We start from the raw sequence: 27,611 nt of genomic DNA on the forward strand, positions 1-27,611 counted from the left end.
TTTATTATATTCTTTTCCACAAATTATAAATATATTGTTTTGCTATTATAGTAGAATAGATTTAAAAAGTGATACATTTAAAACGTTTAAAATACATAGCTTGAAAGAGCCGAATGTCTCGTGGCGCAGGATTTTCCCGCAAGTTGAAGTTCTTTCGCGCGAAGTTTAACCTGAGGTAAATTTAATAAATAGTTGATAGTTGGTCAGTTGTAAACAAATGCAAAGGCAAACAAGATATTAATTTGATTGTATATTTACTTAAATTACGCTAACATTATAAAATTGAAATATGTGTATCGAGTGTGAAAAATCAGTGCAGGGCAGATCAAAATCATTTTTTTTGTGGAGGGGGGGGGGAGGACCTTTTTTGACGGTAGGGGGCGCTGTTTATCTTTAGGGGCCTACTATTTAAAAACAAGTTACAAAGTCTTCACTCGTTCTCTTACCATCATCCATTATCATATGGGGGCCTACTATATGGGGGTTTAATGTTAATTGTTATGGCCAGGCTTAGCCTGTTTTTAAAAGGCAGTTTTTTTGGTGGTAGGTTTGGGGAGGGGTCATAAACACAGGGTTCTTGGTCCCCCTGGAGCCGCCTGTTGACGGACGAAGTGACTTGAACTTGAACTTGAAGATGGATACATATACATGTCACGTTCGGTATGCATGTAGGGCGCGACCAGTCGGTGTGCACGATCGGTAAATCGAGCTGCCCTATCGGTCAATCATGATGCTATCAAGTATCACTATCAGTCGATCACGCTGCTACCACTAGTACCAGTCGATCACACTGCTACCAGTCGATCACGCTGCTACCAGTCGCCAGTCGAACACCTTTTATTTCTAATTCACAGCTCTGGAGAATTTGTTTTGAGTTATCCATCATGATCGCCCGATCAGCGCCCAACTAAATATGTCAATGACTTAAATCATGCATAAACATAACGCTTAGGATCATCCTAAATAATCATTGTAGGGTCATAGGCCTGTTGTTACTAGTGTTACATTGTTTCCTTATTGGCTGTCCTTGTTACAATCATGGAGGAAGGCATCACAGACTTTGAATGATTAACAGAATGCAGAGGATATGATTGATATATGACACAGATGATAAAACCCAAAGGTCTGTTTCCATCCTTGATCCTGCAGGAATTTTTTGTGTGTTCGGTCCCTGTACTTCTCATAACCCTATAGGCTATACAATATCTATGTGCACCCTTCTATTATTTTTTTTTCTCAGAGCATGAAGTAATGTGATCTACAGGACAACCCCAGGCGTACTTACACTATCCCATCCAATCAGCAAGAAACAATTAAATATGTCAGAAGAATCAACAGACAATGTCACCTTTCAGCGACCAAGTTCCACCTACGAGAACCTGTCCACTCGATTTCTGCAGAAGGACAGGAATTTTCAGCGGCAGTATGCGCATCTCTACGCTGAACGCTTGTGCTCCATGCGTCCTCGATTGTTGGAGACTGCCAAAAGGAGATGGGGTAAATTTGCTTTGATATACCATAAATCTAGCAATTGCACTTGAGATTGCGTCATTTATATCCGCTAAAAAAAAAACATTGATTTGGCGTGAACTTTTCCAAGGTTACAAACCGAATTAAAACTGCCAGTTTCTCTCATTTTGCTTAAAGGTAGAGTACATCATTTGTATTTTTTGCATTATGTTTGTTTGAAGCAACAAAAGTGCTCAATATCTAAAGAAGGGTGCTAACCAACTAACCTGATGAAGTTTTAGCTCAGTGAATGCTGTATCTTCAGGGGAAATAAAAAATATTCTAGGATCCCGATTTCAAAGCAAAGTTGCAGAGTCACGTTTTGAATTGCGCCCGAATTCAGCGTCCTGAACATGCTCTCATTCAGCCAAGTGCAGCTACGTGATGTCGCGCACTGAACTGATGAATGACATCAACCGCCAACGAGGGCGTGCTTTTCGCTGAATTAAAAACGAACTACTGATGGAAATTTCCAACTATGCGTCTTCGTTGGAAATGGCCTTCTTTCATTGTTTTCTTTAAAATGACAGCTTGCTAGAACGAGTAATATCACAGGGATTTTAGTCCCGTTACCATCTTTAAACCAAGTATGCTTTTCAGCAATAATTTTGTCAGTTACTTTTTGGATAGCTGCAAATGCTGGACTGAAGCTTTAAAACCTTCTTGCTTTGTTTGAACCTGGTGCAGAAAATTTACTGATTCATTTTGACACATCTCAATATGATCCTTATTCATTTCTTTTCAGGAGAGTCAGTTGTGATGCGCAAGTTGTATGAGATGAAGGCAGAAGAGAAGTGCTGCATTGTTGGGACACTTTTCAAGAGCATGGAGCTGAAGCCCAGTATTCTCAAGGAGATCAGCGAGGACGTAAGAACATCTAGAATTTTGCCAGTCAATTTTGCCATTGTAGATTATTTCTACTTGTCAGACCCCTTGAAATAAAAACTTGATAATTATATACCCGTCCCTACCTGCACAGTGTTTCCAGTTGATTTCTTTGCATTCAGTCAATTTTGTAATTGTCTCTAAAATTTACTGCATCATATCAACGTAATGTACTGCTGAATTTTTGCAGATTTTTTTTTAGAATGGCTTAAATTTCACCAATGATCAATGACAACCGACTGATGTTTGATACTTAAAGAACTTGCTGGATGTATGGAAAAATATCTTTTTAAATAAACTTTTCAAATAAATCACACAGGAAAACTGACTTTTGGAATCTGAGAGAGAGACATAATCAGTTTTATTTATTAGTACCGGTATAGAAAGAAATGCATCTTTCGGACCTTTCATCAATTTTCAGACTTTTTTTTAAATTGACAATCTTGTCCCTCATTACAATTATTTCAAAGTCGATGAGCGGGGTTTTAACCTGCGACCTCCGGATTGCTCCATCAACTGAGCGTACATTATAATTATTTTAATAGGGCTGGATAGCTCAGTTGGTGGAGCACCGAAACAGCAATCCGGAGGTGGCAGGTTCAACCCCGCTCCAGTCAATTGCTTTGTTCAACTATAAGATATATTAAAAATAAAACCCATAACGATTTCTTAAAAACCAAGTATTGCACAATATGTATGCAAATGATGGGCTATGTCATTTAGAATTTTTAGTTTGAAAGCAAGTTGAGAATAAACCTGATCAGGATTTTTTGAATAATTATGTTTGATGTTTCTTTTTTTGCAGCATAACTTGGTACCCCAACCAGCAAGGGACAAGTACATTGCAGACTCGGACACACTAATATTGGAAGATGAACTCCAAAGGATCGTTTTAGTTGGCAACGTGGACGTGCAAAAAGCCATCACTGGTAAGCAACACTTGCAACTCAGCAAAATAACCGCTGTGACAAAGGCTGTGGCTGAACAGAGACTGTTTACAAACGGCTATGTCTACATCCACAGTAACACACCAGTGGCAAGAGCCAAAAGCTGTAGCCGCAAAACAGGACTCATACTTTTTTAGAGTACTCACTTTCAAATATAAAAATAATCAGACTCTAAGTCATGGTACATGCACTCAAGAAGCAAAGTACTTGAACTTGACTATTCGCTATCGCGTACTCTGTCATCAAAGTACTCATACTCAATCATATTAGGACTCAAAGAGAAATTCAGTAATTTTCGTTAAAATAAAAAAAATCTCCTTACTTGGAGGTGCACGTGGTCTGTTTTATTGATACTTACTCAGTGGTCCAAGTACTCTGACTTGGCTTCACATAACTTGTACTCTAAGATCAAAGTACTCGGACTAAGATACCTGAACTCGTTCTCAAACACAATAGCTGATTGTAGAAACAAATAAGAATAAGAATGTTTCTTTAAGTTCTCAAAGAGAATTTGGAGTTTGAGATAATCCTAATATTTTTTGGATGTTCTTTTAATGCTGTACCAGGTGTTGTGGTAGCAGTCAGTGGTCACGAGAGAGATGACGGCAAGTTTGAGGTGGACGATTTCTGCATGGCCGACCTGCCAGTCCAGCTACCACCCAAGCAACTGGACGAAGACAGGTGGGCATAGACTGACTTCTGCACTAATAAGCCAACCACGGCTTCTAATTTTGTTTGCCGAATTTGTCCATAGTTGCCAAGTTTTGTTTTCACTCATATTTCCCCCACCCTGTTTGTGTAGGTATGTTGTACTGGTGTCTGGCCTGGGTCTCGGCGAGGAGGGTCACCATCTCATGAACCTTCAGCTTCTGCTGGATTTAATCACGGGTCAGCTAGGGAGCCCCGAGGAGCAGGAAGTCTACTCCAAGGTCGTGCGGGTCATCATCGCCGGTAACAGTCTGAGCCGGAACACGCAGCAGACAGATGTCCTCAGCACGGTGAGTATTTAGTCCCTTCTCACTCTCAGAGAGTGCCGGGCATATGGCCGTAGTACGTTCAAGGGTCCTGCCGCTCTCTTTGTTGCAGTAAAAAGTTAAGTCTGTCACGAACCAATATGGCCCATCAGGCCGGTGTTTATTCCTGGTTTCCTTGACATGAAACGACTGAGAATATTTCTATTCCCCCTGGATGGGATGATAGTCCATCGCAGGTTACTCCCCAGCTATTGCCAGTACCCATTTATGATCCTGGGTAGAGAGAGGCAAGTGAAGGTGAAGTGGCTTGCCCAAGGACACAACATATGACCAGCAGCTGGATTCGAACCCCTGACCCTCTGATCATGAGTCAAAAACCTTAACCACAATTTGAGGTTTTAGAATCACACATTCAATATGACGATGTGTGCCTTTAGTCCCTGTACTACCTCAAACGCCCTGTCTGTTACTCCTTATACCCCCCTAACCCTGTCCCATCCCTCTATGGTTTATGGCTTCATTAATAACCCCCTAGGCCCTTGTTGCTTACAACCATCCTCAATCCTCCAAAATCCTCCAAAATTTTTCAACTCCGCCTAAATTTTTCAAAATTGTCAGACAGTCCTGCCTCAAAATGCATTCATCCTCAATCCTCCAAAATCCTCCTCATCCCAAAACTTTGCACTCGTGTTTAAATGAAGGATAACCAACACCAAATCCTTCAAAATCATCAGACAGTCCTGCTTCAAAATGCATTCATCCTCAATCCTCCAAAATCCTCTTGTGCTTCATTCACCATTCATCCTCAATCCTCCAAATTCCTCATGTGCTTCAATCACCATTCATCCTCAATCCTCCAGAATCCTCATTTGATTCAATCACCATTCATCCTCAATCCTCTAGAATCCTCCAAAACCGCCAGGAGGATTTTGGAGGAGTGAGGTGGGTTAGGGTTAAGGACTAGATATAATGTACTACAGTGTAATACAAGTGCTGATGGGATAATTTAATTCTTTTCAGGCCAAATATCTGAGTCGTAAAGTCAAGGCGGGTACCGTGGAAGCGGTGAAGGCCTTGGACGATGTACTAGCGCAACTAGCAGTGAGTGGAGTTTCGTTTTTGCAAAGGGTTTCATTTCATATTCTTCATAATTGTTTAGTTTCTGTAAGTTGAATACTTATACATAGGATGAGAAATATGGGGGAAATCCCAAGTCTGTGCATTCACATTGAAATCTCTCAGGCCCCCGATGTTCGATTCTGTGCTGAATATTTACGTATTCTATGAATATTTTATCATTAATGATGAAATAAATTTCATCTTTCTGGATAGCCTATTGGCTAAAGTGAAGTCATCGTCCACCATATTACCACTCCCATAACAATGGAATTGGAAACAAATCTGTCATAATATAACCACAAGCTATTATATTTATTCATGTCTTAGAAATTAAAATTAATTTGTGACTTAAATATGTTTTGTATTAATTTCTGCTAAGACAAAAAGTGTTAATATACTTGAATCGCGTTTAGAATTTTGTGATAAATGTACAATGGGAGTGGTTACACTGGTTCCCATACCATGGTTCAAATTGAGAGATTGGGAACCAGCGCATGGCTTCAAACATAAGTACAGCGCACAATGGCTATTGAGCTATCCAGATTTTAAAACATGTTGTCTGTGAAGTATAACCTTTGATTTGACCTCACGACAGAGCTGTGTCGCTGTGGACGTGATGCCAGGCCCATCCGACCCGGCCTTTTGCTTCCTACCCCAGCAGCCTCTGCACAGATGTATGTTCCCTCAGGCGTCTGTCTATCCCACAATGCAGTCTGTCACCAATCCCTACGAGGCATCCGTCGATGGTGTCAGGTAAGGATTCAATTATTTCTTATTTGAATTTGCCGGATAGCTCAGTTGGTAGAGCACCGGAACGGTAATCCGGAGGTCGCAGGTTCAAACCCCTCTCCAGTCAATTTCTTTGTTCAACTTTGAAAAAAATGATTATAATACACCTAGTCAGTTTTTCTATGTGGTTTATTTTATTTTAATATCTTGTTGGTATTTTTTTTTTACTTTTTTTCTCAGGTTTCTTGGCTCCTCGGGCCAGAACATTACAGACATATTCCAGTACACGGACATGGAGGATGGCATTGGAATCTTGGAGGCTACCCTAAGTGCCAATCACATCGCTCCTACAGCTCCCGACACACTTGGTATGATAGCCACTTCAACCCAAGATAATTCTAAATATAATTTGTAAACGTTCCACTTTAAACAAAACAAAATAATACGTCATCATTCAAGAATTTGCTTGAAAGATGTAGATTTAAATGAGACAGTTCGAAAAGACAACATAAATGCAGATAAATGAAAGGATTAAATAATATGGTGCCTTTTTAAAAAAATCTCTGTACATTCCTTAAAGGGAATATACAACATTTGCAAACATCGAAAAATAAAACTACCACGTTTTTACAAAATACCTTACCAGGATGTTGGTAAATGCCAGCCTAAAGCATTCTGTAAAATTATGGCACATGGTGTCAAGTCATTTTCAAGAAAATTGTATTTTTGTATACATTTCCAACGGTGGTCGGCCGACCACCGTTGGAAAAACTATTTTTCAACTACTGCTCCAATTTACAATTTTTTTCAGTCCAAATTTTGTTTGCTATTGGTTACATGTTCATGAACGGGTGCAGGCCAGCTAGACTGGTCCCCGTTACCTTACAATTTTCTGACATCTATAAATTGATCCATTTTTATCTTTGGTGGAGTCAGGGAACCAGACTACTTAAACATTTTTGTTTTTCTTGGTTTTTCAAGCATTTTCGAACACAAAAACTTCAAACATGGTAGTTAAACAATATTTGATCCATTATATTAACCCCTCAAATAGTTCATTTATGAAAATTGCAGTAAAAGCCAATGATGTACATTCCCTTTAAGTGTAATTAATCATTTTAAAATTATTTTGGCAGCCTGTTATCCTTACTACAATGAGGATCCGTTCATCATGTCGGAGTGTCCACATGTCTACTTTGCCGGCAACCAGACCAAATTCCAAAGTAGAATTTTCAAAGGTAAATTAACAGCCATTTAAGAATCTTGATTAAAAATCCTAAAATTGTCTTCTGTCCATATTTAGAATCAATTGTAAGATTTCCAACTTTTCAAATCTCACCATTCATCTTTTGCGAATTTTATTTTCCCTGAAAAACCTAAATTTTCTTGTAGACATACGGCAAACTTATCTGGTAGCATCTTTACATTACATCAAGACCAGTTCTTCTACAAAAGTAAACAGAAATGGAATCGAATGTTTTGGAAATTGTTACCATCTGTCACTGCTCCGGTTCATTTATGCTTTTTAGTTTTCTGCATGTATGTTTTTTCGTAGCCGATACAATGTTGTGACTTGTTGATTTATTTTGGCAGCTGCAATATATCTCAGTTTATCTTTACTTAATAAAGCAAGTACAGAATTTGCATCCCCCACCCCCGTAGCAAAAACTTTGTAATGTTTCCTCAATCTGTCAAAAAAATGCTTCTGGAATGGTTTCATTTTGTCAAGCAAATTTCAATTTTTCAAACATGCTGAAAATTTGCGTTCTGATGAATTCAGAGTAAGGTTTTTGTTGTTGTGTATCCTTTTCATCATTGACATCAGTTTCCTTACTTTCGTTTTGTTTGTAGGTAATGCTGGGCAGAAAGTCTTATTAGTGACGGTCCCGCGATTTGTCAGCAGTCATGCCTGCGTGTTGCTGAATCTACGCAATCTGCAGTGCACCCCTGTCGTGTTCTCAAGTAACATCGGCTCAGAGTGAGATGCCCGACAGCCTCGTGTCAAATTTCTAGGATCTCCCATGCACACAAGTCATGCTTAGCATTAACGTTTTGCGGTAAGCAGAGATTGGTTTCAAGCCAAAACATCATGTGATTGTGACTGCTTCTCAATTTTTGCACAGTGTGTTCATTGGCTATAAAGCACAATTGTTCTGCTTTATTCAAAGTCCAAAAGCGAACAAGACCAAGAAAAGGTTTTGAATGCCATTCGTGTGGAATTTTCATAATGAAAACCAGGCTACATGCAAAACCAGTACAGATTTCACGTTATGAAATATATTTATTTTTTGACGCTCGCGAAAGTTGCAGTTACACCGTAAAGCTAAAAGGCCCTTCAGACAACTTCCGAGATTCGGGGTGGGGTTTCGATTACGGGTATCCGAGTACCCGTGTTTTACTTCAATAGTGTAACCTGTTTCCGTACTACCCGTAAATGCGCACCATTACCTATAACTAGCACTGATAATACATGGACACAACAGTAACATCAAAAATCGAGTTTATTTCATTTCACTGAGATTAACATGTACGGAGTGTAATTGGTCGTGGCTGTATGCCATTAAGAATCAATGAAAACTAAGTTGTGAATACTACAATTGTTTACCAATTTCAATAATTGTATCCCAATAAAAGTCTTAAACCCCAATTGGGGGTTTGCTGCATATATATTAAGTTATACATCTACATGTATTTGTAGCCACTTATTTTACTTTTAGGAAGAAGAATCTTTTTTATATTGGGTTTTGCCTTTTGCCAATGAATTTTATAAACACTGAACACTCGGTGTTGTCCGAGGGCTTACGAGAATTTTTTTTTACAAACTACTCGGATGGGACTCGAACCCACGACCTCCTGCTTACTAGTGCAGACGTCTTAGGCCCCAAAAAAAGTCTCCGGTTTCTGGTATGGAGCTTGCCCAAAAAGTGGTGTTTTTTTTGTTTTACCTATTTTTTTTTTGCCTCAAATGTCGGCTGATGACTGCAAATGGTGCCCGACTAAACTTAGTGCAAATACATGGGAGTCCAGAGAGGCCACATAAAGCTTATTCTCGATCATAACCCCATCCAAAAACACGTTAAAATTGTGCAGCAGCAGGATTCCAGTCAAACCAGTGAGTTTGGCGGTTTTGAGACATCATCTTTCATTGAATTTTTTTTTTCATTTTGCCGACGCGCATGGCTACAGCGACACGCGCGCATACCAGAAACTGGAGACTTTTTTTTTTTGGCCTTACCACTCAACCACCGAGCTTGCCGTGACACTCATCACACAAGAAGTATCTTGTTTAAGAAAATTGACAATTTCAAAAATTCTTGCTTTAGCAAAAACCTATTAATACATCTTGATTTATTTCCAATTCTTGCGATCGCAATTTAGCGTGAAACACTCCTTAAATTAATAACCACTTTAAATAACTATCTGAATTCGCGTGACAACATTCTCAGATTCTCAGAATCTGTTTCAAAAGCTTACGCAAAAACAACAAAAATACATTTTGAAAATTTAATAACTCTACTGTAATATTTGCCGTTGTAAGTTATTATTTTTTTTGAACACAAAATAGCACATGACTAGAATTGCAGGCAAAGCATTCCATAGGGAAAGAATTCAACTGCATTTTCTTCAACATTTGGATAAGCAACCTTCAGCAAAGTCTGCATTTTAGTGCAGTGAAGGGCAGTTAATAGGAAATAAATTACTTTGAAATCATTTGATACCTGGGCAATTCTAGCATTTATGAAAGTGTGATGTCAGTGACATTAACCATGATATCTAATTAATGATTCAGAGAAATGATCCAAAACTCCTAGTCTGTAATCTCCTTGATTATTACTAGGTGATGGATATCGTTTTGGTTTGCGGTAACTAGGTAACACCATGTGGTAATAACTACTGCTTAGAAGATATTTAGTTCTGAAAAGAACTTGTCCGGCTTATTATCACTTTCGCTAAGTATTTTTTTTATTCTGATAAGAACAGTCCTGCTTTAAGTTCTAAAAGAACTTGTCTTTGGTCTCAACGTTTCGACTAGCCTGCTCTAGTCGTCATCATGAGACTGTCTCCTGACGATGACTAGAGCAGGCTAGTTGAGACGTGCAACACATTCATGGCAGGTGTTGCGTGTAAAGCAGTTGACTCTGGTCAACAGTTCCTTCCAAAAAAATTGGCAGCAACTCTTTGCCGCGCTCGACAGTGATGAACATTAATTTTACATGTACCAATATTTTCTGATAATTTTATGTTGCCGTCAGTCCAGCTCCTCTTCTGCAGGCCTTGACGAGCCCGTGCCCTCATCATGCCCCGTTTCGCCGCCGAGAAAACCACGCAGCAGGTTATCTGTGGGGGAAAGTCGAGACAAACGCTCCATTACTAATGTCTGCGCCATGCAGAAAATACCATTTTTGCAAAACTGATTTTGCCCATAGAGTTAGCACCCACACTTCAAATTCCTGAACAGGTTTTTTTCTGTGGTGAAGCTCAGGGCAAGCAGGCAGATTCGGTCACACTTCACTGCTCTCCACAGTGCTGTTTTTTTGGTGTAGTGACTCTCTGTGTGACCGAGTTACTTAGCGCTTTGTATCCCTCCCCCTGAAACTGATCTGCAGCATTTTAAAGACTTTAACAATAATTAACCTATCGCTGTAGAATCGAGTCAACGCAGCTCATGAAATATTGTTTAATTACATGAGATACGCCGAATGAGCAAAATCTGAGACAATTAAAACTTAGCGTACAAAATTCCATAGGGTTGTCGAAGGCGCGTGGCTAACTCGCAAACGGTGATAGGTCAATTACATATTAATTATATAGTTCCTATGCATGATACTGAGAATGAAAATTCTTTCATTTTGTGAAGCTTTGTGAAGGCTACCAGGGTGGGTGTTGGGGTGGGGGGGGGGGGCTGGGTGTTGGGCTGGGGAGTGGGGTGGGGGTGACTTACCTAGCATCCCTCCACCCGTAGTGGGCCCAGCCGGAGGAGGCAAACCAAAGAACAGCTGGCCTATTCTATCCAGATACTCCAAGTAAACGGGATCTCTCTTGAGACTGGGCTGATATCGCTCACAGAGCACCGTGAAAGTAGTCAGCTTGCCACTACAGAGAGAAACAAAATAACAGCACTGTCTTTAGTTTTATAGAAAGATGGACTTTGGCAAAAAACCTTTCTAAAGGCACCTTAAAGGCATATAGGATCATTTGCATTTATCCCCAAAAGTAACCTACCGAATTATTATCCAAGGGCTTACTTGGATTAAAGATCGTACTGGTACTAAGCACCCTGTGAAATTATTCCGTCTGGCTTGCTGTCATTTAGAAGAAATCAAGACATGTAGGTGATTTCCAACGATCAGTCAATTGACTGATTTTTTGGCAATAAAAGTGTGCTATGGACACATTTTTGTTTCGTGATCAAAAAGGTTGTGCATGGTTTTTCCACTTTTCTCAAAATGGGTAATATCCACTGAGCTGGAACTTCAACAGGTTAGGTTTTGAACATTCTTCTATGGATTTGAGTGGTGTTATTATTGGAAACGAACAAAATGCATGAGAAGCCGCCTTCCATCTCTGGTAAACAAAAGAAACTTTTAACAGTGATCAGAATTTAGACTTACCCTTCTATTGCCGTCAGCATAAACCAGAGGAAATTCAGGAGGGGCAGAATGAATGGCGGACCGCTCTCTATAGCCGGGTGCTTCTCGGTGTAAATGTGAAACGTCAGCGAGGCACAGGCCTTGTTCTTGAGGCACAAGTACCTGGAGGGAAAAAAAATGAGATTGTTAAAGTTTCTTGTCGACTACGGAACATAATAAATTTCTGAATAGGTCTCGTTCAAATGACGTCATTTCCTGCAGACCATCCACGTGCATCGGCAATTTTGAGCGTCAACTTGCACAACGCGCATCGGCTGCGTCATATTTCGAGCACATTTCGATCAACAAGCGCGCATTTGGAAGATTTTCAACACTGCGCAATCCGTGCTGGATTGCGTAAAATACGCAGTTGCAGTTCTCCTACAGAGATGGCCGTCATTGAGCGAGCCCTATTCTGACTGGTGTAATTGTGCCAAGAGTGAGTTAGGCCTAAAAGCGGCGTCAGGCTGCAACATCCTTTCCTACCCATCGCTTTTGCTTTGTATAAACTTCCACAGTAAAAAACACCTTTTGTCTATTCAAAAAACTTGTCACTAATAATAATGTATAATTTTAATCATCTAGTAGTAGTAGTAGGTGAAACTTCAAACACTTCTCATTCTGGAACTTACTTTTTAAGCACACTGCATCTTCGTCTGTTGCCTGATGAATTCTTATGGTTTCAGACAAAGCCTTACAAGTTGCAAAAAATAGTGAGTTCCAGAGTTGGATCTATTGCAATTGACTTGCAATTGACTTGCAATGTTTTGATTACAATTGTGGTTCAAACAAATTTAAAAAAAAACCTAAAAAAACAAAACCCAAACCAACCCATCCACACCAACCCCAACCCCACCTCATCCCAACTCCACCCCACCCCAACCCCCCTCACCCCAACCCAACCCAACCCACCCCCACCCCAACCCAACCCCAAAAAACAAAGTAACTTACTGAAAGACGGCCTGAGCTACAAACATATCCACCTCACTCGGGTAGCCATTGGTCACTTGGTACTCAACCAACATGGAGGCACATCCCTCACCATCGTACGAGTGCAAGAAATGATACCGCGCCTCCATATAATTCTTCTCTGTTAAGGAACAAATATTTGAGAAATACAGAAGTTGATATGTCTATTTGTATGTGTACACAGTGGGTAATATTATGGTTTGTTGCTGTTGACTGTATCTGTCGAAACAAAACTGGGTAAAAGGCATTCTATTGTTATTGTTTGTCTGCCTTCACTTGTGACTGGACTAATGAACTGACTTATGATTCATGTCCGTGATTGTGATGTGGGGCAATGTGGCCTAGTGGTTAGGGTTCAAATCCAGCTGCTGGTCATATGTTGTGTCCTTGGGCAAGCCACTTCATCCCCACTTGCTTCTCTCCACCCAGGAGTATAAATAGGTACCGGCGTTAGCCGGGGAGTTAGCCTACAATGGACTGTCATCCCATCCATGGAAAAATAGAAATATTCTCGGTTGTTTCAGGCCAAGGAAACCGGAGACAAACGCCAGCCTGATGGGCCATATTGGCCAGTGACAGCCATTACTTTCTAATTTTACTTAGTTGTGATGTACTTGTGAGCCATAACAAGTACATCGTCTACAACACTGGTTCTAAACAGTAGCAAATTGGACGTACCTTTCCAGAGTGTTACGGCTAATCTTTGATGGAGTTCTGGGTCTCCTGTTTTGATGGCTTGGTTACTGGCTTTGGACCACTGCAAGGCTGAGTTGATACACTTGCCTCTCTCTGGCACTTCGGCAGGAATAGTGCAGACAAGATTAGCTACTTTATCTGAACATGGGAGGAAGAACACAACAGAAACAATGCAATTCAAATGCTCAAAATGTATGTTTTATTCCAACAAACAACCTCTTTTTCCCCCTGTTTTGGACATTTGCAACCCTCTAAAAAAATATATATATTTTTGTTTTCGGTACAACTACAAACATATCCGCTTTGAGAGCAGACTGGCTTCCAGTCCCTACATAATCAATACTGATAGTGAGACGGGAACCAGCCTACTCCGCAAAAACGGAATTATTTTCTAGCAGCCAAAAATTTTAAATTGTGAAGTACTAATTCAATAACTAAACATGGGCTGATATTTTTCCGGTTGATCTCTCATTCAAAAGTCTGCAACTCTTCAAAAAGGAAGGTTAATGGCTAGGAAATATTTTGTGTAGAATGTAGCTTCAAAGCAAGTATTTTTTACCTATATTTTCAGTGTCAACAGGAGTATCAGATGTATTGAAGGCTTCAACCAACAGTAAACACAGATCAGCACCACTAGTATACTGCAGAAAAAAAGAAGAAATCAGAAAGAACTTTTAGACAGTGGATGTTAAATTTAATACTTTTATAGTTCAGTAACACGACAGCTACTTTTCTTTTTTTTGAAACAATGAACTCTTCCAACTGAATTTTCCATGTCTGGTTGCTTAAACTGTAACTGTCATAACCTTCTCGACCTGAGATATAACTTGATCTTTTTTACCTGGTTATCTTAGGCTAGCAATAGCCTAAGATATTGATTTGATTTTTTTTTAACCTAGTAATCTTGGAGATTTATATGATTTATTTTTTAACCTAGTTAAATCTTAGTTTAGCCATAGTCTTAGATACTGATTTGTTTTTTTAACTTAGTTATCTTAGGTTAGCCATAATCTTAGATACTGATTTGATCTCTTTTTTTAATTAAACCTAGTTATGCTTAGCCATAGTCTTAGATATTATTTGATTATTTTTTAAACCTAGTTATCTCAGCTTAGCCATAGCCTTAGATATTGAGTTGATGTTGTTTACCTGGTTGTGGCTCAGTAGCAAGGATGCTCCTGAGTAGATTAACTCTATCGCCTCAGCATGCTTCTTCTGTGCCATGTACCTATGAAATAATACAAAACAATACAATATAACCAAGGACAAGTAAAACAATAATCCAGTTTCTCGTCCCGCCCTTTTCCTTTCTTTCTCTTCTGCCATCTTCTTTGTTTATATCATACATTTGCAATATCTTCTGTCTTTTTAATTTATTGTGGCGAAATTTACAACGCGCATCAGAAACTGGTATGGTAACCACACACATATACATGTACATCACACTGTATGGAGACATGTTACCACACTCGTTTCAGGCGCACGTTGTGATTTCAAAATTTCGCCACAACACAGTTAAGCTGCGACGCGACGGTTCTATCTCAAAAGCCTCCAAAATCTTCATTTTTGTTCGTATTTTATTTTTAGTCAGTGTGTAGTTCTGTTTCAATTTTTTTTCATATTTTCATAGTCGGTGTATTAAATTCCGTTTCAGGTCGATCCTTTGCTTCGTAAATGACTACTGAAAGTGAAAGTTTAATTTGACATTTTTAGGATATCCCTCCTTAATGGTTGATGAGTCATTGCAGCAATGCAGGGAAAAACTAGTGACATTCGTAATATGAAATTCTTTCCTTTTTCAACTGTATGTACATGTATGAAACTATATGCAACTGATGAAAAGGGACTTTAACTGCCCATCCAGTTCACACCAGCACACATGATGAGCACACGTACGTACTGATGAGATCGACCACGCAACATCTTGAACATGCGCAATGTCACGACATGGTCCAAATGGAAATGCGCAGTGGCAGTATAAACTCATAGCTCGTTCTACTTTTACGTTGACTTATGACAGCAATATTCCCCCCTCAAATGCTTTACCTATGGTACAACGTTCTATACATCTGATGTGCTTCGTAGTAGTTCCCTTCCTCCACATTTCGCTTCAACTTCAGCAGAACGCGAGAAGTTCCTCTTCCCGGAGCCGCCATTTTGTTTGTGGTTACTGTACTTGTCGATTCCGATTAATTCGAGGGTACGAACTCGAATAATCACGCCTCGATGTAATCATCGTTAGAGGGCGCTAGTTAATTCCGGACGCAAATTAATTGGTAAATAATGAAAGGTTTGCGGAAACGCCATGTGCGAATAATTTCTCAACTAAGAGAATGGTTCTGAAAAGAACCAGAGGTATAAACTCGACGTTCCGGTCAGTATGCTCTGACCTTCTTCAGAAGAGTGCCTAAACTCTAAGAAAGTAAACACTTCAGTAGCAAAAGCGAAATAGGTTTGCGGAAACACCATGTGCGAATAATTTTCTCAACTAAGAGAATGTTTCTGAAAAGAACCAGAGGTATAAACTAAACTCTAAGAAAGTATTTACTTTACTTTATACCTCTGGTTCTTTTCAGAACCATTCTCTTAGTTGAGAAATTATTCGCACATGGTGTTTCCGCAAACCTTTCATTATTTAGTATCTCCACCATGCAAAGCCTCAAATCTTACTTAAATTAATTGGTGTTTTTTACACCGTCATCATTTTATGGAACTTTCGCTTTTGAGGCGTAGGTACTTCTCCAAATTCTGCGATCAGTTCTAAGTTGAACAGGAGCTGTGTTCAAGTTGATTTGTTGCAGAAGTGAAATTCATTAACACGTGGAATGTGTTTTGAGACCGCTAAACTTCAAGGAATTTTCGGCCAAAATTAAAACGATTGCCAGGGGTTTAACATTTTTAATCAAATTGTGCCAAGCATTGAAATTTCTCCAAACAATACAGACATGGCCTTTTTTTAACTTGATATACCTGTCGTGTGGAATTGACATTTTGTCTATTGATTGGTCATTTTTGCTTTACGTAATATTTTTTTTTGCTTTACCTTAATGGCACGTACCGCCCATATTAAACAGATCAATTAAGGAAAAATTCGTCAAACAATAAATGTATTGCAATCAATTCAAAACAATAGAATGTGGTCAGGTCAGCGCGAAAAATATTATCCGAATTAGAGTAAACTTTAATGTAACAAAAACAACATATTATTCGGTGTCCAGACGACAACTCAAGAAATGCCCGTTGTCAGTGGCACACCCAGGATTTTGCTTTTGCAGGGCTCTCGATTTATTTTTCAAAAACCAATTCTTGTGCTTTTTTTTTGGGGGGGGGGCTATTTTGATGCTGGTGGCGACACTTACACCCCTATTATACTACTCAAACATAGGCCAAATACATGTACATATCACCCGTGGTCAAATTTTGGGATCAAAAACAAAAAAAATCCCCCTCCCCAAAAAAATTGTTAACTTCTTGGAGGTGGGGGGGGGGGGGCTCAAGGTGTTCGAAAAGTAGATCGAAATGGATTTTAAAAAATGATGTTTTGCTTCATTTGTGTGAAACACCAGATGCAAGAATTTTGAGCTGTTATCATCGACAAATCAATTATACTTGATGTCTTGCGCCACATCGTTCTATTTTTATGTGTAAATTGGTGTATACGTGCTTTTTGGGTGGTGGCACTTTGAATTGATATGGTCTAGCATTACATGAGCTGTCTAATGAGACATCACAAGAACAAAAATCGGCCCCTGACTAGTAATTAATTAATTAATTAATTTCAACTTTTGATTTAAGAGCGGGACGCTCCTATTTCGTTCTGAGCAGTGTGCTAAAATTACTGGAGCGCGCCATTTAAAACCAATTTTTAAAAATGTATAAAGGCTAGCTTCAAGACAAACAAAAAACCAAGCAAATTTATTTGTTACATGACGTTATGCTTTAAACTTCGTTCGGAAAAGGAAATCGAAATTTTGAAAAAGCACGTACAGTATATACCGACTTTACGATGTGTTTTTACTCCTTTAGATTTAATCCCTGCAAACTTTGGCCCGAACCGCACTTACAAAAAAACACAGGCAGTTTATCTAAACTTTATATGTTTTATAAAAAAAAAACCTTTCAAAAATGTCTTTGAGTGAAATATTGACACGTATTTGATGGTTATTGCTTTGGTAGCTCATCAGTTTCTTATTATGTAATTTTGCCCAAATGTAAATATATTTTTGTCTTATATTTTACAAAGAATAATTTGTACAGTTTACTCTCAAAGAAAATGTATTTACAGCAATATTTAATTTGCGGAATGATTTTTAATTTTCATCACAGCCTACAGAATGTTTTCGCCACATTTGTCGGGAAAAAACTTGTTATGCACATTCATGTACTTTTACAAGTAGTACACTTAATATTTTGAATTATTCAGATCAACCTGCTCAATTGATTTTAGCAAATCCAGAAGTTAAGGATAGTGAGAAGGCAAGAAATAAAAAGAATGAATTTAATGATATCAAGTGAAGTTGTTTAATTTGTTGCGTGTTATTATCTTTCGTCTGTTATTTCTTTTTAGTTGGGGGGAAGCTACACAGAACAAAAACGAAAGTAGGAGGAAAAGTGAAATAGAAAAATGGGAAAACAATTAGAATGATTATATTAGAAACATTGAAAGAAAATATAGGCCTAGTACTTGAATTTTCCCATAAGTTCACCATTACAGAGAGTTTCTTTCACCATTAAGGGGGTAAATATCAGATATTATGATGAAAGGGAAAACAAAGGAGTAATTATTAAAAGCAAATATTAAAACATAATAGAAAAAAAACATATACCCATAGGATTCGAACCCGGGCCGCCGGATCGCGAGTGCCGCTCCGTGCAGCAAACCTACTAACATTTCAAGGTTTTAAGTGTGTTTTTGTCAGTGTTAAACAACTGGGATTTGTTTGGGCTTAACACTTGCACAAGCCTAGACACTCGTAGACGCAACTCACAGTCATAGGAAGAAGTAATTATGGGTTTCACTCTAATAAAACCATTTAAGGAGATGATATTTCACTGAGGAAACGGAGATTGTTTAAACTGCAACAATTCTGCAGAAATTAATGAACTAAAAGTGGTACTGGTGTAGATTTATGCATAAAGTGGACGTGTTCAACGGATGCAGGGAAGGCCATTTCTTTTGTTAATTTCCTTTGTTCGATCCGGCGTTAACAATAAAATGTTTCCATTGAGGCGAAAGGATTAAACGCCGCTATCTTTTTCCACGCTTGAGTGCATCTGAATTGGTGTTTTTCAAGCGGAAAATCACGAAATACAGCGCTTATACAGGATTTTAACCCACAAAACGATACTTTTGCAGAGGAAATTGCATACTAAACAAAACTGTAGTTTCAAAATGCAAAAATTCGCCGTATTAAGAAAATCCGTCGAATTTTTTGGTTGCGCCAAGCAAAAACTTTCCGATTTCCAACGTAGGTGGCGCTATATATATTTCGTTAACAGTACAGGTGTTCAGAGTGCAGTGCCTGATGTAATTAGGCGTTTAATTATGAGATTGTGGGACATAAAGCTGTCGATTTAGGAGATCAGAATTTCATCCGAGGGGACAGAGTTTCACACTGCGGCCCCTAGAGGTATTCGTACCGCTGGGGGCGCTCAACAATAGTCGCCCGTAGCGGTACGTACCGCTGGAGGCGACCAACACAGTCGCCCGTAGAGGTACGTACCGCTGGGGTCGACTCGCCCGTAGCGGTATACCCTAGCGATAAACCGCTGGGGGCGACCAACAATAGTCGCCCCTAGAGGTATTCGTACCGCTGGAGGCGACCAGCAGTCGCCCCTAGAGGTACGTACCGCTGGGGGCGACTCGCCCGTAGCGGTATACCCTAGCGATAAACCGCTGGGGGCGACCAACAATAGTCGCCCCTAGAGGTATTCGTACCGCTGGAGGCGACCAACAGTCGCCCCTAGAGGTACGTACCGCTGGGGGCGCTCAACAATAGTCGCCCGTAGCGATATACCACTGGGGGCGACCAACACAGTCGCCCCTAGGTGTTCGTACCGCTGGAGGCGACCAACAGTCGCCCCTAGAGGTACGTACCGCTGGGGGCGCTCATCAATAGTCGCCCGTAGCGATATACCGCTGGAGGCGACCAACACAGTCGCCCCTAGGTATTCGTACCGATGGAGGCGACCAACAGTCGCCCCTAGAGGTATTCGTACCGCTGGAGGCGACCAACAGTCGCCCCTAGAGGTACGTACCGCTGGGGGCGCTCATCAATAGTCGCCCGTAGCGATATACCGCTGGAGGCGACCAACACAGTCGCCCCTAGAGGTATTCGTACCGCTGGAGGCGACCAACAGTCGCCCCTAGAGGTACGTACCGCTGGGGGCGCTCAACAATAGTCGCCCGTAGCGATATACCGCTGGGGGCGACCAACACAGTCGCCCCTAGGTATTCGTACCGATGGAGGCGACCAACAGTCGCCCCTAGAGGTATTCGTACCGCTGGGGGCGCTCAACAATTGTCGCCCGTAGCGATATACCGCTGGGGGCGACTCGCCCGTAGCGGTATACCCTAGCGATATACCGCTGGGGGCGACCAACACAGTCGCCCCTAGAGATACGTACCGCTGGGGGCGACTCGCCCGTAGCGGTATACCCTAGCGATATACCGCTGGGGGCGACCAACAATAGTCGCCTGTAGCGGTATACCGCTGGGGGCGACCAACACAGTCGCCCCTAGGTATTCGTACCGCTGGAGGCGACCAACAGTCGTTGAAAAAAGGAGAATAAGTTGGCCGCTATACGAGATAATCCTCAGTTTCAACATTTGGCGCACGTGTTAAACGGATGCAGGGAAGGCCATTTCTTTTGTTAAATTCCTTTGTTGAATCTTGCGTTCACAATAAAATGTTTCCATTGAGGCGAAAGGATTAAACGCCGCTATCTTTTTCCACGCTTGAGTGCATCTGAATGGGTGTTTTTCAAGCGGAAAATCACGAAATACAGCGCTTATACAGGATTTTAACCCACAAAACGATACTTTTTGTAGAGGAAATTGCATACTGAATAAAACTGTAGTTTCAAAATGCAAAAATTCGCCGTATTAAGGAAATCAATGACGAATTTTTTGGTTGTGCCAAGCAAAAACTTTCCACTTTCCGACGTAGGTGGCGCTATGTATATTTCGTTCACAGTACAGCATGTACAGTATGCCTCTTGCCGGGAATTTGGCCCGCGCCAGCCATCGAGGCGGGACACTGCGGTAATTTCCACACGGGGAATATCCGAAGATTTTCGCAGAAAATCTCGAAAAACAGGCTCTACAGAAACGCTAGAAACTCAGAAAAGACATTTCTGTACATTATTAAACCCAATAAACATCCCTGTTGAATTGAAATTCCACACTAGTGCAAAACTCATAAATACTTATCGTATTTATTAGCATCTATATTTTTACTTAATTTTTTAATATTTCTCGCCATATTTTGTATCAGGTCTATAGTCTACCAGACCTAACCCCCACGCCCCACCTATTTAAAACGGACCCCGCCCCTTAATGTCTATAAGTATGAGTGTCGAGCACACGCTGGGCCAATATTTCAGTACACGCGCACGAATGAAATATATATAGCGCCGCCTACGTTCGAATGGGGAAAGTTTTTGCTTGGAACTGCCAAAAAAATTGTCATTGATTGTCTTAATACGGCGAATTTTTGCATTTTGAAACTACAGTCTTGTTCAGAATGCAATTTCCTCTGCAAAAAGTATCGTTTTGTGGGATAAAATGCTGTATAAGAGCTGTAATTCGTGATTTTCCGCTTGAAAAACACCCATTCAGATGCACTCAAGCGCAGAAAAAGATAGCGGCGTTTAATCCTTTCGCCTCAATGGAAACATTTTATTGTTAACGCCAGATTCAACAAAGGAAATGAACAAAGAAAATAGACTCCCTTGCATTCGCTGGACAGGTCGTCTTCGTTCTAAGCCTATTACGGTACACGTGCACAACAGAAATAGAATTGCAAAACGCCTTTAGACAAAACTAACCGGCTCAGGAGTCTTTTGTAGTGTGTGTCTATATAGCTAGAGATGCAGTTCCATTCAATTTCAATAGCCGCAGGGCTCAGCCTTTCAGAAGGAATTTGAATATATGAATATTCAGTTTATATCTCAGCTACGTGGAAATGTACGCCCTTTTTTGTAAAGTTTTGGTAGACTTTGTATATCAAGTAATATATAAAATTATTCACCCATCCCTGCCCTTCATATGACCCCTGGTAATAGATATAACACGGTATTAATTTATTTATATTTAATAAAAAGAAAACTGGTACGCCAAAGAAAGGACAATAATCAAAATATCATTTTTTTTTCTCAATAAAAGTTTATTGTGTACATGATCATGTAAAGGGAACTCTAATATCAATGTCTAAATCGAAACTGTGTACCAATCAAAACTTTGCTAGTAACATGTTATACATGAAAATCAATAGAAGTTATATAGTTATATGAATTTTGTGCGTGCATGAGGCCCCAGCAAAGTCAAACCTTTCTTCTAAAAACTTCTTTCTAAATTTTCCATGAAAACAGTCTTTATAATATGGAATTCGTTTGTTTTAGTATGCTTCCAGTTGCATATTGCTGCTATGGGGTTTGGCTTTTTAAAAATACAATGTACAACTGGAATTAAAGTCAACTTTACATTCATCAAAATTTACAAGGTGCCTACACATTATCCAATTATGAGACCATTTAAATATGCATATTAATGGTAACAGATTACGGAGTTTCATGTTATATTGACATGGAATGTTAGGCAAATAAGTAAACACAATCGGAACATAATCATTGTCTGTTATTCACAAGTAATTATACACAATATGTAGCTGTTTAATCAGTTGTTCTTTCCGGGTTCTTACTGTACACTTTAACATTTTAAAAACAGCTGCACTTGAAACCCATACATTAAAAAATACTCACGAAATCAATCATAAAATATACTTTTGTATTTCAGATAACAGTGTTCAATTGTTGGTGTATACATGCTTTTTGTGGTGTAGCACCCGGAAAATAGATTTTCAAATTAAATTGATATTTTTTTCTAGCATAACATTAGTTACGAGCATTCCAATGAGACATCGCACCCACAAAAAATCGGCCCACGACTTTAGTAATCAATTAATTGATTTCAACTTTTGAATTAAGAGCGGGACGCTCCTAATTCATTCTGATTATAGTGTGCGCATTTTCTGAACTGGAGTACGCCATTTCAAACCAATTTTTAAAACGGTATAAAAGCCTGCAAAAACAAACAAGCAAATTTATTTGTTACATGACATTATTTTCCTTTAAATTTTGTTTGGAAAAGAAAATCGAAATTTTGAAAAAGCATGTATATACCAACTTTAAATTCCACATCAAAATATTTTCAACATCTCACTTTCCACCAAAATAAGAAACAATTGTAAAAATTATGAATAAGCAAAATAAAAACCCGCTTTTTTTTCCTTTACCATATTTTACTCGGCTTACTGCATCAATTCAAGAACATTTTTTTTAAATAGTAATTAAAAATTGCTAAAATGTCAAACATTATATAAATTTCATTTGCCTATTTCAGATAAATGGAATTTCCACATTTGATTTGTATCACAAGATAAAACATACACATATACACCTATTTCAAATATACACATATTTCAAACAAAACCAAGCATTCAAAGACAGATCATTATTTGCACTTTTGATATTAGCATTACACTATGATCATCACGAATGTTACCATATCAAATTATTTGAATGTTGGTTATTTAGTTTCTTAATTTAAATACATTTCCAAACAGATTGTGAAAAGTTAAAGTATCCCTACTTTGAACCTTAATTAGGAAATGGTTGCCAGACTATTGAATAAGCAAAATGAAAACCAACATTCAGTTTCTTCACTACGTATTACACAGCTTACAATTGCAATTGCTCAATAACATTAAATAGTCATTCAACGCTAAATTTAGTCGCCTTTTTCAGATAATTGGAATGTCAACATGGATTTTTAAAAACACAGATACTGAAATTCTTGTGGAGTCATTTCTTTTAATTCTAGTGTAGTAAAAAAAATTGCGTTTGAAAATCTAGTTTCAAAATGCTCCTATTTTAACCAAAATTAATTTCCTGGGCTTAAATTCGGACTCAATATCCCTTGCATAAATACTTCACTCGAATTTGCAACACATCAACACATCTTAGAAAATTCCTAGTTTTTGAGTTAAATCCATATATCTATTTCGTGATAACCTTGTGGAGACGTATTCACCTATAGTAATTGCCCTGTGGAGACGTATACAATCTTGTGTTCCCTATTATACCCATGTCTCCACAGGGTACCGTGTACCAGGTCATTTTACTCAATTGTCTTCAATCAGCTCTCATCCTTTGACATATAATACAATATTGACTAAGAATAAAGCTCTTGTAGTGATATACCAGTTACAAATTAAACGTAATTATGAATGGGATTAGGCTCTTTGACAAAGTACAGAAAAATACAACATAGATTTGTATCTAGGAGTTTCACACACATGATAAGACACACATACACATATGTTTCAAACAACACCATGCGTTTACCATAAAACCCAAACATTTCATACATTTTAGGCAAGGATGACAGGAATATAAATATTTCAAAAATGTGTAGGCTTTGTTATATTTCTAAATATAAACACATTTCTAAATAGAGTGCATGGCCAATTCTAAAATTTTCAGTAAATGAAAAAAAATGCACTGATTTTATTTTTAAAGATTGAGTGGAGTTTGAAAGTTAGGCCCTGAGTGGCCGACGTCAAGCAGGTGAGAAAGCTACGAAGTGACCAGTCGTTCCTAAAATCGTCATTTTATACTCCTTGCAAAAATGTACGCCTTCCCAATTCGAACAGACCAAATCCTATTTAAAATCCCCAAATTATCAAAATCATCTAGAGGCAGATCCAGGAATTGTTGCAGGGGTGGGAGGGGGGGGGGGTTGTCAGGCCAGTCAGATTTGTTTATGTCCGATTGTTGCGGAGGGGCAGACATATTGGTCATGCAGCACGTTCTTACTTATGCACTTATGTTAGAAACTTTGTTTTTGGGGTGTCACAGCAGGGGGAGGGGTGTTTCGACCCCCCCCCCCTCAAATCGGGTTTGGGGAATTCATCAATCTTTAGTAACATTTGTTTTCTCAAGTGAAAATATTTCAGTTCTGTGTTTTAAGAACTTTTTCCCTTCAAATGTGCAACCTTCACTGATCTAAACAAATAAATACAAAGTCTTCAGAAACGCCAAAAAAACCCAAAAAAACCCAAACCCTGACAGATGTTGTACCACTCAGATTCAGATTGTTTGCAGGACAAACGATGTGACGTTCATATATTTATAAATAAAAAGTTTGAAAATCCATTCACAAATTCGCCCAAATGTTAAAACATAACCTAGTTAAAGCTCGGATCTTGCACTATGACACAGTCAGTTTTATTTTACGAGGAAGCAAGTTTGTCCAAAAACCTATTAAAATTACAAAACATTAGAAGCACCTTAGCACTTGATCATATCACTGGAAGTTGGATCCATACATTTTAAAAAAATAATTGGTAACATAAGATTGTATTTCTTGAGTCAACTAGCCACTTTTTGTACAATTTATTGTGTTTGATATTTTAATATGCGGCCTGGCCAAGGGCAGATCCAGGGAGGGGGGGGGGGGCAACGGGGGCCATGGCCCACCCCCCCCCCCAAAAAAATGAACCCAATTTGTTTGTTTTTTTAAGTGACAGTCACTGCATACACCACACCCTTTTCCTCAACAAAAAAATGGGTTAAAAAAGGTCAGAAATTGCCTCAGATCGTACCACAGAGCATCTAGAATCCAAATTATTTTAGGGGCTTTTAAGCGGGCCTCGAACCCCTTGCCGTAATTTTTTGGCCCCACTTTTTGGGGCACCAAATTTTTTTTTTGGCCCCCCAAAAATTGTGTTCTGGATCCGCCCATGGGCCTGGCCTAGCTTGACGCTCCATGCTTCTCCAGCATACAATGCACAGCAAATAAAAAAAAACAACTTTTAACGGAGGGAAGCAAATGCCCAAAACAGAAACAAAGAATTTTTAATTTCATTAAAATAAAACCTGGAAATTGTTGAAAGTCCGTTACGAGAACAAACTCTATACCTCTACTGCAGCGCTGTAGGGAGGTGGTTCTGTAGGCCAATTTGGCTGCATGTTGACCGGATGACTGTTTTCACCAAGATCGAATGCGCTGTTTGTCATTCCGGCATGATGGGTAGGCGAGGTCATTCCCGCATGATGGGTAGGCGAGATATTCTGGTCTTCTCCAGACTGCATCCTGGCAAACTCAAGGAACACCTGAAAGAATAAGATATGATCAAATATCAAATCAAGACAATGTCATGCATCAGCGGAAAGAAGCGAATGTAAAAAACCTTTAATCATGATTTTACATGATGGAATTTTGTGCTGTGGAGACTTTAATTCAATACTGAGGATTAGTCACAAGCTTGCTGAGACATCTGACCCCTCAACCACAATGCTTGCCGGGGTCGGCTAGCTGATTAAAATCTGAATTTGTCCTTGAATTTACAACAATGGTAGTAATAAAGTACCTGTTCAAGAGAAGCCTGGCTGAAGCTGTATTCCTCGATGTTCAGTGACTCTTTGCCTGAAAGAGACCCAAAGAAAAAAGTAATGTTGTGGATATGCCCTCTGAAAGAATGGAGCACATAATTCTGCAACATTCATACTGATTATAACACCAGCATCTTTCTCGGACAGGGTAGAAATTTAATGAGGATAAATTTCTGCTTCTGGGCAGTGCTCCCATTTGATAGTGGATTAGAGCGAGGGAACTTCCAAGACAATTTAAGGCAGTTCAAGGTTCAGGGGCAGATTTGGGGAAAACAAAAAATCCACCAAACAATTCGGGTCATTCATTGCAGTGCGCCACCTAGAGTTTGCCATGGAGGGTCAATTTTTCAAGTTTACGGTCGATAAAACACGGCCCATTTGAATGAGTGCCAGTAGACAACTGGAGCTAATTTGTTGTAGATTGGGCATAGCGTTCTGCCGCTATACAAAAAAACACCATATTGATAAAAAGAAAAGAAAATGGGCAAACATATACTCGAATCATATGCTTACGAAAGTACTGACAGAGGAAAAACTAACAATTTCAAATGTCCTACACTGCGAATTTGTCAACCATCTCCCACAATGCCCTGGAAAAAATGAGCTCTCCGTGGCAAACTCTTAGAGGCGCCACTGCATTGTGAATAGAATAAGTAGAGGATTTGAGGTTTCCAAGGGCACCAGAACAACATAAGATGTCTGGTATATGTTCGTATTTGCCTTGAGTCGTCACTGATCCTTACAACACCCACTTTTTTTGTCCAACATAAAATAATTTGGAACAAAACCTCAGGAATTCCAGATTTCAAAAGAGATTCTTTAAAAATTCTGAAATCAGGAGAACAAAAATCCAGACAAAAATCTGGAAATCAGGCAAAAGTCCTGACCAAACATTTTCTAAAATCTGGAAAAATCATGACAAAATATTCCTGAAATCCGGAAAAATCCTGAAAAAAAATCCTGATAAATTTCAGCCATGCTACATACCTTGTTCAAGCACAGCAAAGACCGTAGACAGCGACTTAACGTCTCTGCTGGGGATCTTGTACGTCACACGCTCCCCGAAGCTCTCCATGACCTCAGCGCTGGGGAAGACCTTCCTGATCTGGTTGTCCAGCGACGCCAAGAGTCCCTCCAGTAGCTGGACTGCCTGGCCGCTGGTGTGGTCCATGGAGTAGTAAGCTGGGCCCGGGTTGAGCTTGACTTCCAGGCTGTAGCCACGGCCGTACTTGCCCTTCAGATGCTGAGTTGTACCGAGACACCTGACGAGATTTACAAGGAAAGAAATAAGAATAGACTACATTAGGCCCCCCCCCCCTCAAAAAAAGTCTCCAGTTTCTGGTCTGTACACGCATCGCCGTAGCCAAAATTGAAAAACAAAATTCTCAATGTAAGATGATGTTACCTTTTTTGAGCAAGCTCCATTCCAGAAACCGGAGACATTATTTTTTTTGGCCTTAAAACTTGGCTTAAAAAAT

At 39.4% G+C, this 27,611-nt stretch overlaps 3 protein-coding genes across 3 annotated transcripts in view; 1 reads left to right on the plus strand and 2 right to left on the minus strand.

Moving 5' to 3' along the window:
• Positions 1–80: 80 nt before the first annotated feature.
• On the plus strand, positions 81–8,842 carry LOC119734767 (DNA polymerase delta subunit 2-like). The gene is made up of 11 exons (XM_038208319.1): positions 81–175; positions 1,241–1,497; positions 2,255–2,376; positions 3,200–3,323; positions 3,908–4,022; positions 4,144–4,339; positions 5,336–5,416; positions 6,030–6,187; positions 6,404–6,531; positions 7,300–7,401; positions 8,015–8,842. Exons 2-11 carry the CDS (start codon positions 1,320–1,322, stop codon positions 8,143–8,145), a joined length of 1,335 nt encoding a protein of 444 aa, XP_038064247.1. The 5' UTR covers positions 81–175; positions 1,241–1,319; the 3' UTR covers positions 8,146–8,842.
• Positions 8,843–10,209: 1,367 nt separating this feature from the next.
• Positions 10,210–15,688, minus strand: LOC119734921 (Golgi to ER traffic protein 4 homolog). The gene is made up of 8 exons (XM_038208557.1): positions 15,505–15,688; positions 14,608–14,686; positions 14,018–14,099; positions 13,441–13,596; positions 12,745–12,883; positions 11,776–11,916; positions 11,106–11,257; positions 10,210–10,501 (listed from the first exon to the last, which is right to left on the minus strand). Exons 1-8 carry the CDS (start codon positions 15,612–15,614, stop codon positions 10,413–10,415), a joined length of 948 nt encoding a protein of 315 aa, XP_038064485.1. The 5' UTR covers positions 15,615–15,688; the 3' UTR covers positions 10,210–10,412.
• Positions 15,689–25,250: 9,562 nt separating this feature from the next.
• Positions 25,251–27,611, minus strand: part of LOC119735080 (ATP-binding cassette sub-family A member 5-like) — a 35,314-nt gene continuing 32,953 nt past the window's right edge. The window contains exons 31-33 of the mRNA XM_038208773.1: positions 27,121–27,395; positions 26,112–26,167; positions 25,251–25,854 (exon numbers count right to left, since the gene is read on the minus strand). Coding sequence (XP_038064701.1) covers positions 25,654–25,854; positions 26,112–26,167; positions 27,121–27,395 — 532 coding nt within the window. The 3' untranslated portion in view covers positions 25,251–25,653. The remainder of the gene's footprint in view (positions 25,855–26,111; positions 26,168–27,120; positions 27,396–27,611) is intronic.

The sequence above is a fragment of the Patiria miniata genome, unplaced genomic scaffold (genome assembly GCF_015706575.1).
Source record: "Patiria miniata isolate m_02_andy unplaced genomic scaffold, ASM1570657v1 HiC_scaffold_28, whole genome shotgun sequence".
Classification (NCBI taxonomy): Eukaryota; Metazoa; Echinodermata; class Asteroidea; order Valvatida; family Asterinidae; genus Patiria; species Patiria miniata.

What these genes read in the sequence shown, in the direction of transcription:
- LOC119734767 (XM_038208319.1), top strand. Translation starts at nt 1,320, where the DNA reads ATGTCAGAAGAATCAACAGACAATGTCACCTTTCAGCGACCAAGTTCC. An exon ending in TCAAGGAGATCAGCGAGGAC is followed by an intron (nt 2,377 to 3,199) that starts GTAAGAACATCT and finishes CTTTTTTTGCAG; the next exon opens with CATAACTTGGTACCCCAACC. An exon ending in CCAAAGTAGAATTTTCAAAG is followed by an intron (nt 7,402 to 8,014) that starts GTAAATTAACAG and finishes TTTTGTTTGTAG; the next exon opens with GTAATGCTGGGCAGAAAGTC.
- LOC119734921 (XM_038208557.1), bottom strand. Translation starts at nt 15,614, where the DNA reads ATGGCGGCTCCGGGAAGAGGAACTTCTCGCGTTCTGCTGAAGTTGAAG. An exon ending in TATAGAACGTTGTACCATAG is followed by an intron (nt 14,687 to 15,504) that starts GTAAAGCATTTG and finishes ATTATTTCATAG; the next exon opens with GTACATGGCACAGAAGAAGC. An exon ending in AGCCGTAACACTCTGGAAAG is followed by an intron (nt 12,884 to 13,440) that starts GTACGTCCAATT and finishes GTTCCTTAACAG; the next exon opens with AGAAGAATTATATGGAGGCG.